This window comes from Thunnus thynnus, chromosome 1, assembly GCF_963924715.1.
Source record: "Thunnus thynnus chromosome 1, fThuThy2.1, whole genome shotgun sequence".
Taxonomy (NCBI): Eukaryota; Metazoa; Chordata; class Actinopteri; order Scombriformes; family Scombridae; genus Thunnus; species Thunnus thynnus.
The window spans coordinates 16,597,745-16,610,974 of NC_089517.1; the positions used below are offsets into that span (position 1 = coordinate 16,597,745).

General features: G+C 40.4%; 1 protein-coding gene across 5 annotated transcripts in view; it reads left to right on the forward strand.

Annotated features, from left to right (window-relative positions):
• Positions 1-13,230, forward strand: part of ankrd11 (ankyrin repeat domain 11) — a 111,244-nt gene that overhangs the window by 84,857 nt on the left and 13,157 nt on the right. For all 5 annotated transcript variants that reach the window (XM_067587244.1, XM_067587254.1, XM_067587235.1 and 2 more), the window contains 5 exons: positions 3,787-3,919; positions 10,939-11,112; positions 12,224-12,424; positions 12,531-12,673; positions 12,953-13,100. In XM_067587244.1, the coding sequence (XP_067443345.1) occupies positions 3,787-3,919; positions 10,939-11,112; positions 12,224-12,424; positions 12,531-12,673; positions 12,953-13,100 (799 nt within the window). The remainder of the gene's footprint in view (positions 1-3,786; positions 3,920-10,938; positions 11,113-12,223; positions 12,425-12,530; positions 12,674-12,952; positions 13,101-13,230) is intronic.

Here is a 13,230-nt window from a genome sequence, read left to right on the forward strand (position 1 = left end):
GTCATGTTGTTTGCTGTGGAACAAAGTGTCGGGCGCAGCTTGATGATGTCATAGTGTGTGCCAACTGTTAAGCTACAAGCAGCAGCACCAAGAGGCGAAGAGAGGAGAGGTTGTGCTTATGCAGGCATAGATTTACAGCCCTCTGCAAAGGATTGCATCAGACTCTGGCATGGCGGAAGGGAGGGAGGGAATGAAGTGCACAGGGGTGGGTGGAAAACGGAGTGAAACGAAAAGATCAGGCATTGCTAGGAGACCACCAAACAGGGTGTCTTATGAAGGCAGATCTGAGGGAAGTTTCCAGTTGTCACAGCTTTTTAAAAATTCAATTCATCAAAAAAAACTAACCGTGGGGATAAGCGTTGCCTTTTTGACCATTCTCTACCAACACACTCTGCATTTACCGTTATCTGTTTTTGTGTTTTTTTTCTCTCTTAAAGAAATCGCTCCCTTGCTTTTCACTTTCCCCTCTTAGATATACTGTATGTTTTGCACATGCCCAGATGTACGCATCATGGTTTTAGCGTTAATTGTCTCCTCTCTTGTAAAAAGCCTTGATGTAGCCGAGCGGAGACACAGACAGAGAGAGGAAGGGAGAGCGAAAGGAGAGATCAGCTAACTGTAGCTGACACTGTTTGTCTCTACTGTACCATGACATCATAGTCTTATGACTGGGGCAGGGCAGGGGGAGGAGTTCAAAGAGTCGACACATAATGGAAAACCTGCCCCGAGGACAGAGAGAGATGAGTTGGGGACAGAAGATAGGGCTGAGAAATTAAGTGAAAGAAAGTGAGCATGTGTACATTACATCTGAGCTGCATCTCCACTATAAGACCTCAAAAATCCCCTCCAGACATGTTTTAAGATGATATAAAATACTCTACCTTGAATAATAATTTGTGTCTGATATGGTTTTTCCACACAAAAAAAAAGGTTATCTTGTTAAAATCCTTAAAATTACACCTACTCCTTCGCCTTCATTAAAAAATAAATTTAATGAGGGAGAAGAATATATTTCATCTCAGAAGCTTAACTGCTGGACACAAGATGTTTCATCCTTCATTGTAAAGTCTGTTCTCACTGTATGTGCGCTGGAGGCTTCAAGTTTCCACATCACACTTGTGTAAGTTGAGTATTGGACAAGGATTGGCTTCCAAACTATTTATTTTTCAAATCATGCTCATAGGCCCGCCCCTTAAAATTTCCCACGTTCAGTAAATGAATATGAAAACAGCCTTCTAGCGTCAAACTCTGCAAATACATCATTCTGCAACAAGGAACAAGAAGAAAATTATATTTTTGAGTGGAGGGAGACGTTAAACCTTCTGTACTTGAAGCATAGTGGTTAAAACATATTGACCTTGCACCAAAACACACACTTTGCCTGCATGCTTATGTGTTTTTTGTGAAGTTAGGATTGAGAGATTTGACAAAAACATCAGGGATTTACTGGCGGAATTTCCCTTCTCATTGAGTGCTTAATCCAGTAATGTTTATTTTCCGTAGAGCGTGTCACCGATACTGACAACTGTACCTGAGATATTTCTGAATTTAAGGAGGATGTGTTTAGTATGCATACCTTGGACCAGACACTCACTACAACTTATGGTGTGATAAAAGGCACAAACCTCTTTTTTACATAACAATAGTTTTCTAATCGTAATAGATAACAAATTTAGATAGGTCTGTTTCTTTATCTTATTCTACTTTGCAGATTATATAGTTCATAAAGAGTGCATCACGTATAGTGGAAACCACTTATAATGATAACGGCTACAGTGATCAACCACTTGTATGAATCAAAAAGCTTGAAACAGAATCATTCCTATACAAATGCTGTTTAAATAATTCGCTTACAGTAATCAAGTAGTCCACTTACAGTGTTGATTTTGGGTCTTGTCCAGCAGTCTCAGCTTGACCAGGCGAGAGTGCAGTTTAGCTTGCTGGTTAAGTAGTTGGCTGATCAGGCTCTCAATGATTAGGAGCTCTGACATGAGCCCGGACAGCTCAGGATCCGTCACCTTATCTGCGAAAAACGCAGTCTCTCAAGTGGATAACCCACGACTGCGTTTCAGACACTGCCTTGGATATCAGACAATCAGCAGCTGTAATCCAGCAATTACAGGAGGTAAGCCGTTGGCTCCGTTTAGCAGTTGGCTCCATTTAGCCGCTAGCTCCACTAGCTGTCAGCTCCACCAGCCGTGCCGTGGCGTCCACACAGCTGTCAGCGGCTCAAACTGCAGGGATCAGGCCTAGCAAGTAATGCCGAACTGTAGATCAGTTAAAAGACTTAAAAAGTCATCAAAAACCAGCATTCACTGCCTATATTCAGTGAGGAAACTTTTAAAATATCAAGAATTATAATCAGAGTTTGGCAAGAAACCAGACCACTGTCCGATTTGGCGCAACGGAAGTCGGAGACCTGTACTGTAGGGTTAGGTTTCATTACTTTATATTCATGTAATAAATATGTTAGTTAGATGGTAATCTGCATGAGAAATAAAGGAAAAGAAAAAAACTTGGGAATAATAATCATCCACTTATAGTGACCAGTTTGAGAACAACACACACAATCACTATAAGCAACTTCCACTGTATATCCCTCCTGTGGTGGAGGGAGGAAATACAAAGCCACTGTGTGTGTGTAGGTCATTAGGACCCTTATACCTCTGGGTCACCAATATTACAATTTTAACCACCATATCTTTACGCACTGAAATGTATGTGAAGTTTTTTTGTTGTTGTTGTTTTTGGTTGTTGTCTCTGAACCAGTCCTAGTCCTTTTTAATATTGAGTATCTGCCAAGATACTATTTTTAATGATTGTGTATTCCTTATTAATACAACTGTACACAGCATCGAAATTAGTAAAGAATGTAAAATATTTGATGAAGACAATATCGTCTGCATTACAGCTTTCCTTTGACGGTTTTCTACATATTATATAGATGTAATAGTGTCCTACCGTGTTTTTGTGTATCTGTATATCTTTTTTTTTTTTTCACTTACTTCTTACTCATCCAAATGTACGTAGTAAAAATAATGGACAGTTGCTACTTAAAGCTTCTAAGTAAGGCTTTGCTATTTTTTCTCTTTTCAAAGCAATTGTAAAGCAATGACAAGAAGGAAATCCGTTAATCCAGAAATATATATATAGATTAATATAATAAAAATAATTCAATTACAATAATTATTAATCGTATCCTCTACAAGAAACCATTATAATTTTGTCACATTTTATCATGTGTGTTGACAAAAGGCACAACTCAAGACATAGTTATTTCTGTCACATCTTTTCTGTTCTGTTAAAAAGCTGCTACTTGGGATAAGAGAGTCACTATCACCAACAGATTCCAAAACAACAAAGAAACAAGTTCAACAAACATAAGTATTTACATCTGCTGATAGCAGATACACTCAGACATGTGATTGTTTCCAGCAGCTGTAGACCACAGAGCCGAGCCGGCGTCAGCTTAGCCTCCTCTGCCTGCGCCTGGCTCTTTGTGCTGTGGAATCTAAGAGGAAACTCCATGGAAAAAGTTTTCCTCTGCAGAGCCCATAATGGCTAAAAGAGTCAGGGCAGAGAACGGTACCAACTAAACGAGGAGACTAGAGGATCCACAGCTAGCTTATACACGTCTGTCTCTGTTGGCTTGTGTCTCTTTTTAAATTCTCATATTTTCTGTTCTTAAAAAATAGACATTGTGTGAATTGCAGTGCTATTTTTACATTGTTGCCACTCAACCATGTTACTCAAAGTGTTTCATGCCCTGATTTGTCTCTTTCACAGGATAAAGTGTTGTCAAACAAGACTCCCAAATTGGATCGCAGTGATGGGGTCAAAGAGATGAAAGAAAAGGCCCCTAAAAGGAAGCTGCCCTTCACTGCTGGAGCTAATGGAGACCAGAAAGATTCTGATTCAGGTAAGAGTATATCGGGATGCATTTACTCATCTGCCTTGACATCTCCACCTCCATGTGACTGTGAAGTGAGAATGGGAACTATTACATCACATCCTCTCGGGCTGGCAGGAAGTAGTTAGGCATGCTGTGTGATAGGGGGTTGGGCTTTGTGAAGTAAATGGGCTCCCAACTCTAGCTTCAAAGTTAGCTGTGTGTCTGTGGCAGAACCGAGGAGTTTGTTCCCGCAATCGCAATCTGAAAGGAGAGGAAGACCACACAAAATCATGATCCAATTAAGTGAGGATTTGTATAACATACAGGCCTGACCAGGTCTGGCTTTGGTAAGGCTCTGGCTTTGTGTTTTCTTTAATTAGGGAGAGAAGGACTACTGCTCATGCTTGTTTGGCTTTGGGCTTTAAGGGGTTCAGGATTTAGTTTGTTGATAATGGTCCAACTCAGAGGCTTTGGTAACAGCCTTCATCGTCAGCTCTGGCTGAGTAGCTACATTGGTTTATATTCTGTGATTACACTTGAAAAAGGCTTTCCACTCCAGACAGGAGTGGAAAGCAGAACGTGCGTGCGTGTGTGTGCATGTGCGTGTGTGTGTGTGTTGCAACAGATGACTATTATGGTTTGCGGTCAAGTTTAGTAAGATCGGACACTCGCTTTGTAGACACGTGGACTTGTGTGTAATTACTGTGTAGCTCAAGGGAATTATGAATTAGCGGAAGCATTGATTGAGAAACTCTAACTTATCTCATTACTTTCCTCATTACTCCTTTGATTGGCTCTCTTGAATCCCTGTAGTTTCTGTGCATGTCATGGCCTTTTGCATGCTCATGTTGCAAGATTGTTGAGCGTTCTGTATCTTCGAGATGCTCATCTGTTTATTTTATTCTCATTAGCTGGTTTAATGTTATTTACCTGTTGGCTTTCCTCAGCTGCTTCTTGTAGCTTCTCCAGAAAAGAGGTTTAACACCCCCCTCGGTAAGAGGAGGTGTGAACTCTCATCTCAGGAACAATAGCTGGACAGTCTGTCTATTAATATGCTAATAGTTTGCGGGTTGGGCTATATGGTCATTTAGTCCTTGACTCTCAACTTAACCTCTCTGCAACATATACTGAAAAGAACTGACTTTTAGTAGTTTCTTGTGTTTATAAACTGAAGAAGACTGGAAGACTTCAGGGTTGATGCCATTACACAATTCCCACATTTGATACAAAGAAATAGCTAGCATCTGTCTGTCATTTTAATATGCCATGTTTATTCAGATGTATTGCATCACTCTGGCAATATTATTTTGTCTTAGTGGTGGTTAGCCTGGTAGTTTATTCGGATGGCTTCGCTCTGTATCTATGTCTGTGCATGTTGTTTTAGTCCCATACTGCTTGTTGGTCAAGACTTTTGTGTCTACGTACCTTTTTCAACTGTATATTGAGAAGTTTCTGCATATCTGTGTTTTATAGTCTGACTTTGTTGCCTGGCCTTTGAAGTCCTGACCCTGCTGAGTCAGTGTCTAGCCCCTCTGCAAAATTTTACACCTCTGACACGTCACTGCCCCCCCCCCCCCACCACCACCCACTATCCACCCTATCACACTATCAACCCCTCTTTCCGCTGTGGCTTGACCTGATAGGCATTAACTATGCATGGGGGGGTATGGTGAATCATATACCAAAATGCTCTGCAACCTTGTCCTGTTTGTATACAATGTTTGTGTGGTGACTGTGGAATAAGAAAGTGTACTAAAATTAGCATGATTTGCATAATTTATGTGCTTATATTTTAGATTGGTGATTGCTTCATAATAACAGCCAGGCAAAAAGAGATAAAGATCAAATAACCTGGTTAAAAGTGCAAATAATCACAACTGAGGTGCAAGAGCTGACGTGTTATTTGTAAGAAACCACAGACAGATTTTCTACTGTAGTTCTTAAATCCTCTCTAATCAGTTTTCATAATACAGACGTCTCAGCTGTATTCTTTAGAAGTGTATTAAAATCTAGTGCTGGAAATTGACTTCTGATGAATATCAAATTAATTTGAATGATTTGCTCAAAGAAAGAGCTTGGACTGTCTTTAAATGCATTTCACAGCATTGTCCATTTATATAATGGCAGCAGAGGCCTTTGCAGTAATGCTGATGTTTATATGCATTGCTATCAACTCTAAAGCCTCTAAATAGCATGCCCAAGCAAGTTGCCTGCTTAGTTTTAACAAATATTACAAGAGCGAGGTTGAAGGAGGACAGGAATATATTCTCGCTGTATGCTGGAGGACACCACACTGCAGATCATTAAGTTAAGAGATTAAGTTGATCAAAGCATTCCAAACTTCGATTCTCACCCCTACGCAGAATCGCCAAGCCTCCCTTGACCTCCTCCTGAGGACCGCTAGACAGCAGCATTCCTCCTTCCTGAGGTCATCCTCCTTCCGCTCCTCTCTCCCCTTTTCCTCCTCACACACACCACTGTCCGTAGCAGCAGTCAGACTTCAGGGATAGTTGGTAGAATTATCTTGTCAGATTAAGACTACGCCCACACTAAGGAGGATAAATCTGAATCTGCTGTTTACATGTGAAAACTGTGCCCACACCAGGGCTTTCACGTTGATTTTTGTGAGTATCTCCATCTACACTGAAACACAAAACAAAACGAAAGGAAACAACATCATTTCCTGTGCTCCCTCATCTTCTTTTAGTTCTGAATCTCTGCCATCATCGTACAAAGAGCGAGACAGACGCAGCTCGGTTACTTCATTCTGTCGCCTCCTGCTCTCTGTGATCTTTTATCTTGTGTCTGACTAAAGCAAACATACAACTTTGTTGTTCTTGTTGACATATTTTACAGTGCTGAAATGAGATAACTAATCATGGTTAATTTTAATGATTAATTCCTTTATAAATTCATTAATTAACAAAAAAAAATCAAAACATTTGCTGGACCCAGCTTCTTAAATGTGAAGATGTGCTGGTCTTCTTTGTTTGATATGATTCAATTATGTTGGGGTTTTGGACTGTTGGTTGGACGAAACAAGTAATTTGATTATATTATTTTGGGCTCTGGATAATTTAGATTTTTTTGTTTTTTATTCCCAAGATTTTGTAGACTAAATAATAAACTCATTACTCAATAATGAAAGTAATTATTAGTGGCAGCTGCATATATTTATGTTTGTGTATGACAATAACTGTTTGTTGTGAGCGGCACTATTGGCATTCAAAATGATGAGCGATCAAGAGAGAGTTGGAGGTGATAGAGCGTTGTCTTCATAACGTTACTGCCACACAGCACCTTACTGTGAATGAACAGGCAAATGTCATACTATTGGGAATGGTCGCCCCCCCTGCGCTCGCAGTAAAAGACTGGCATTTGAAGTTGTTTCCACTCTGAAAGGCATTTTTTTATGTTTAAGTTCCTCCTTAGGATGTACAGTTGGCCAAAACTCCTTTTTTCTATTTAGTTGGCTTGGTGTTGATGTAGTCCTATGTCAGTTGTTATTTCCTGTCTCTTTTGACCTAAATACTGTACATTCAAACTGAGTCACTTAGTCTTTTTTTTGCAACCTTTTAGGATATTACTTGTAATTGCAGCCTTGCCTTTATCATTGGGTCAGTTGTGCAGCATAGTAATAATGGTCAGGTTTGTGGACATTGAGGGAAGGTGTGAGCTGAGCCATGTAGAGTGGGTTGAAAAAGGAGACAGTGGTTTGCACAGATCTGCAGCCCACACACCTTTTTTTTCCCTGGCAGGTTACAACGCAGAGATTTGTCTTTCTGTCTGTCTTCCAGACAAACTGGCTCTGAATGTAACCAATAGACAGAAGGAGTATACTCACTGCATAACTGATTAAAGCAATATGAAACAAATGTGCCAGCTGGACAGAGACAGAGGATAGAAAGACCATTGTACACCCCACTATGTTCATACTGTATATTTATGAGTCTCTCTTGCTCAATACAAAGCATTGACAAAACATCCTGTTGGCTACTTCCTGTCTCTTCTGCCTTAACTTCCTGTTTATGCAATTTTCATGAGTCCCCAAACAGAACATTGTTTCACTCTAACGTGCTACGGTCAAACGTACCTGGTCGAGCTGGTTAGAGTGGTTCTTCTTGTCATGAACCGGCTAACTGAACCAGACAGTCTCTTTGTTTTGGCGTTGGCTTACACTGTAGTATTGTCTGCCTGCCGTATCAAAAGCTACCTCTATTATAACCTGACATTTATGTTTGATGTGGTCCACTCCCCTGGCTCAGGTAGGCAGTCTATTCATGGGCTGACTATTCCTAGCTAGCTTTCTCTTTTTTTTTTATTCTCCTTTCCTCTTATCTTGTTAGTCCAGTTTCAAGCGGTGAGGAGAGTAAGGTTTCAACCCTGTCTGTTAGCTAAGTAATATCATTTTACTGAGACACATGAAAAGCCCTAGCTGTCTTCCCTAAATAGACATCCAACAGAAAGACATGCTATGGGAGCAGGCATACTATGTCATGTAATTGTCCATTTGTGTAAGTTAATGATCCAAATGTGACCCGTATTTTTGACTCCTGTGATGATGAATCACCTAAAGGATCAGTATCAGGACCGTTCAGGACACATCATAATGGATTGGTATCATAAAATGTTGATCCTTTCTTTACTGTGTTGTGTCTACCTCAGTCTGCTACTGTTGCAGTGCAGCTCTCCTTTATGACAGCCTACAGTGAAAGCTTCTTGGTCCAAAAGCAAGTGTGTGAATGTGAAAAATTACTTGGACGCATCGGTACGAGTGTTTCTGAGTTCTCACATTGAGGTTGGAAAAATGCACTGATCCAGTAAGCTCTAATGCTAGCCAGTGGTAGGTCATATCAACTGTTGCACAATTAAATTGATGATGGTTTCAAATTTATCTGGACCGTTGTCAGGTTAAAGTGATCTCTGCAAGCTGGTGTCTGTGTGTGACCGAAGACGAGGGGAAAAAGTCCACTCCTTAATACCACTATATAATTGCAAGTGTTTTTGTAGTTCCCACAACACCAACACAGTGATACATCTTTTCCAGTAAAACCTAATAGTTTTAAACAAGGACCATATTTGGTAGGCTACATCTGTTACTTCAATGTGCCAGATAGCCTACGTATTTACTCAACAGTTAGACAAATAAGATAATTATTAAGTATTGGATTCTAAAGGATTGGGAACATCCCTGCTTCTTTACTATTTTGATTTGTATCTTTCCTCAAATTATCAAGATGATTAACAAATAAACACATCACATCCCTTCCTTTATAAACATGTGGAGTGAATTTTATATGTCACCGCTTTCCCGCAACATCCCATTAAACAAAAATAAAAACAATCATTTTCATATTTGCTTAGCTGGTGTCGCTAGTTGCTATTTTGGCTCAATAGCTTTTAATGTGAATTAGTGATCACTTTTCCTCCAATCGTCTGTTTAGTTCTAAACAAAACTACTGTCCCATCTGCATTTAGATTTGTGCTACCTTGAGTCTAATTCATGTCAGAGTACCAGTAGCTGCCACTGATGATAAATCTTGTAACTGAGTCACAAGGCTGAGGCCTTTTATGTTGTTTAGTAGCAGTCCCCTGTATCTGTGCATCAGGGTAATAACTGCCTTTCTGGTTCCCAATCTTGTAAACATACCCTGGAAAAGCTAGCGTAGCACTTTCTCTGTTCTGCTGCTCAAAAAACATGTTTGGGCTCCTTCTGTGGTTCCCACTGTTAAAGTCTTAGCAGAAGGAATGTGTCTAAATGGCAAATGCTTTGGAGAACGTGAGAGTGAATCAAAGAGGGGTGGGGGCACATTAGCTGTAAGTATTCACAGATGTTAGTGAAAGTTCATCAGCTCTGTACTTGTGACTGGAAAAATGTTTTTCTGGAAAGCCTTTAGCCACCGGAAGTGCAATCCACCATGTTTCCTTCTCGCCTTATGTACTTATGTGTTTGTGGCCTTGAGCAATGCAGCCAGTCTTGGAATGAGAAAAGTCCCACAGAAATCAGGCTCAGACACATCCACTGCTCTTCTGATGTCTCCGCACATGCACATTTGATTCTGCTGTTTCTATTTTCTCTTTGCAGCAGGAGTGTGTATTGTCGCTAGTGTTTTCTTATTGGGCCGTAGAAGCTGTTGCCCTCAGTGATGAAGTGTTAGAGTCATCATGTGTAGCATTACTCTCTCCAAAGGGTCATCACATGGTATGTTGCCACTGAAAATAATTGCTGGGTGTGTCTCTGTGGAGCAGCTGCTTTTGTCCAGTAGCACCATGTTTCCAGTCAGCCTGGCAGGCAAGCAGGCAGGCATGTGGTGACCTTGGCAAGGCCATGTTGAATTGAAATGTACACCAACTATTTCATAATAACTGTGGTTCTGCCAAGCCACACCCTCTTCCTTCTCTTCCCGATTCAGACTGATTGGCTTGGAGACAGACAGACATAAACACGCTGCCTGCTGGCCCCTCCCTTCCTCAGGGGCAGCTGGGTAATAAACATAGAAGTCACCCCCTTCTAGCACCAAATCTCTATACACTGGGCTACGTATACAGTATATAAATGTGTTTTACAGAGAATCATTTAGAAGACGGGCATGGAAACTAGCTGACTTTTTGCAGTGGAAATGGAAAGACGAATTTTTAAGTACAGAATTTGTTGAGTCATTGAGTACTTTGTGTGTTATTGGACTTAATGTCAGACGAAATGAGCAACATAAGTGTATTTGGCATTATTTTTGTTATCCTATATAGACTAAATGATTCATTAAAAAAAAGAAATAATTTAAATTAAAATAAAAATAATCAGTTGTCACAGCCCTATTGTTGCAGTATATTTAATTAGTTTTTCATACCAACACAGAAGTAGACATCTGGAGGATGATTTCATAATAATATTGAAATTCTTCAACGGTGAAACACTAATAACACACCTTTTACTGTCCCCTTCCACAAGCAAATTAGATTTATATGTGCGTATATATGTATTTTCATGTGTGTCCTTGCAGCCCAACAAAATTAACTTTGCTTCTCTCCTCTCACTTTCATTACAGAGAAACCAGGTCCAGAGCGGAAGCGCATTAAAAAGGAGCCCACCAACACCCGGAAGGCGGGCTTGCCGTTTGGAATGGGGATGCCAGGGATCCGGGCCGGGTACCCCCTCTCTGAGCGGCAGCAGGTGGCCTTGCTCATGCAAATGACAGCTGAGGAGTCCGTCAACAGTCCAGGTGCGTGCTTATCATGGGGGCCACGTCTTCTGTGGAAGACAAGGAAAGAGGGATGGGATGAAACTTTAAATGTAGACTGTGGAAGTGTGCGTGGAAGAGTAATGAAGGTGAATAATAAGAGGCAGGGGGGATGAGGCACGGGGTTGATTGTTTTTGTTTTATTTCTGGAGTGTCCCTGCTGTATTTCTGCCACATCTCAGTCATTCACTGTCTCCGGACAGAATAGAATCTAGATATACAAGCTAATCCATATTAATTTTCATTACAGCTGCAATGTAAACATATGCTGTCAGCGAAGGTGGTTGTTTTGTCATTCCAGCCAGTCACGTAACAGTCACATATTTGTTCATCTACAATGGTGGAATTGTTTTTCGGAATTGTAGCATAGGACCGTCAAGGAAATGAAAGTAACCTCCCTGTTGGTGTTGCGTTAGTCTGGAACCAATGGTGCAATCTCAGCATCTTAGACAAATCACACACTCAAAAGTGAAAAAACCGTCCAAGCATTTAGCTATTGTTTATTTGTTATCTGATGTCTTCTCTGCTGTTTGATGATCATTCATTAAATTACTCTCTCCGTATGTCCCCTCAAATGGAACATTTATTGCTGATAGACAAAGGCATTTGGCCCTACATGTATTACATTCCTAAAATAACGTTGTTGCAGCATTGTACTTTTTCTCTTATTGTTGACATTTCAGATAGAATTAGGTTGGTGAGGACTAACGCATAGCCATTTTTATTTATATGTTAATTCCTTTGTTGCATGCCTGAAGGCATGGACATAGATTAAGTGAGTGAGTTTCAAATATCATTTGGGACAATAGCTGTGCAAACTCAATAATGTAAATGTGATTAAGGCTTGGGTTTAATCTTGTAAATGTGATGAAATGAGCTCAAGTTAAGTGGGTCCAACCAATCTGCTACGGATTGTTAGAGTAAGGTTGCCCCCTTCTGGTTGTAAGCAATTCCAACAAGCTGTTTTTAAATAGCAGCAGTAAACAAAATAGAAAGAATGATTAAAGCTTTTTTTTTTTTTAAAAAGCTGTAAAAAATGTGAATCCTTTCTAGTGTTGAAGTGGAGTTTGTCTCCTTTATCTCCTACCGACAGACACAACACCAAAGCACCAGTCACAGTCCAGTCTGGGTCAGAAGGGAACGCCAAACTCTGCATCTAAAACCAAAGACAAAGTGAATAAACGAAATGAGAGAGGAGAGACTCGGCTGCACAGAGCAGCAATCCGTGGAGAGGTACGCCGCATCAAGGAGCTCATCAGCGAGGGAGCTGATGTGAATGTAAAAGACTTTGCAGGTGAGAGGCTTTGTATACAGATTGTCCTTCATTCTGTGCATGTAGCGATGTAAAGTCATTTTTATGCTGCATATACCTCTCACACGGCAATTATTCTTATGATTAGGCTGGACTGCATTGCATGAGGCGTGCAACAGGGGGTACTATGATGTGGCCAAGCAGCTGCTGGCAGCCGGAGCAGAGGTCAACACCAAGGGTCTGGATGATGACACTCCTCTACATGATGCATCCAACAATGGACATTTCAAGGTAAATAAAAAATGCAAAGTCACTAAAGCTAGGTTATGTTTGAACACCCTCAACATTATACATCAAAGTTGTAAGGAAAGTAGGAAGTTAATTACTCTGACTCTGTATCGCGCTTATTCATGGCTCATGTATATGACCTAATAATATCTGTGAAACTAGAGACACATTGACCTTTGTGTTTGACCTCTAAATTCTAAACCACAAGGTTTTACTAGAACTTGGTAAAATACCTCTTAAACTGCAATTTATATTAACTTTTTTTTAAATTATTTGTTTCAGGTGGTTAAGCTACTTTTACGGTATGGAGGGGACCCACGTCAAAGCAACAGAAGAGGTGAAACACCTTTGAAGGTTGCCAACTCTCCAACTATGCTGAATCTGTTGCTGGGGAAAGGCACTTACACCTCAAGTGAAGAAAGTTCATCAGGTATGTAATATCACATCTTTCTGTCACCTAATTGCATGACTGTTATCAGCCATGTACTGTTGATATGCAGTTGTTACATACAGTTTAGATGGGGCTGTAAGTGTTCATTTAAATTGTGTATTGATTTTGC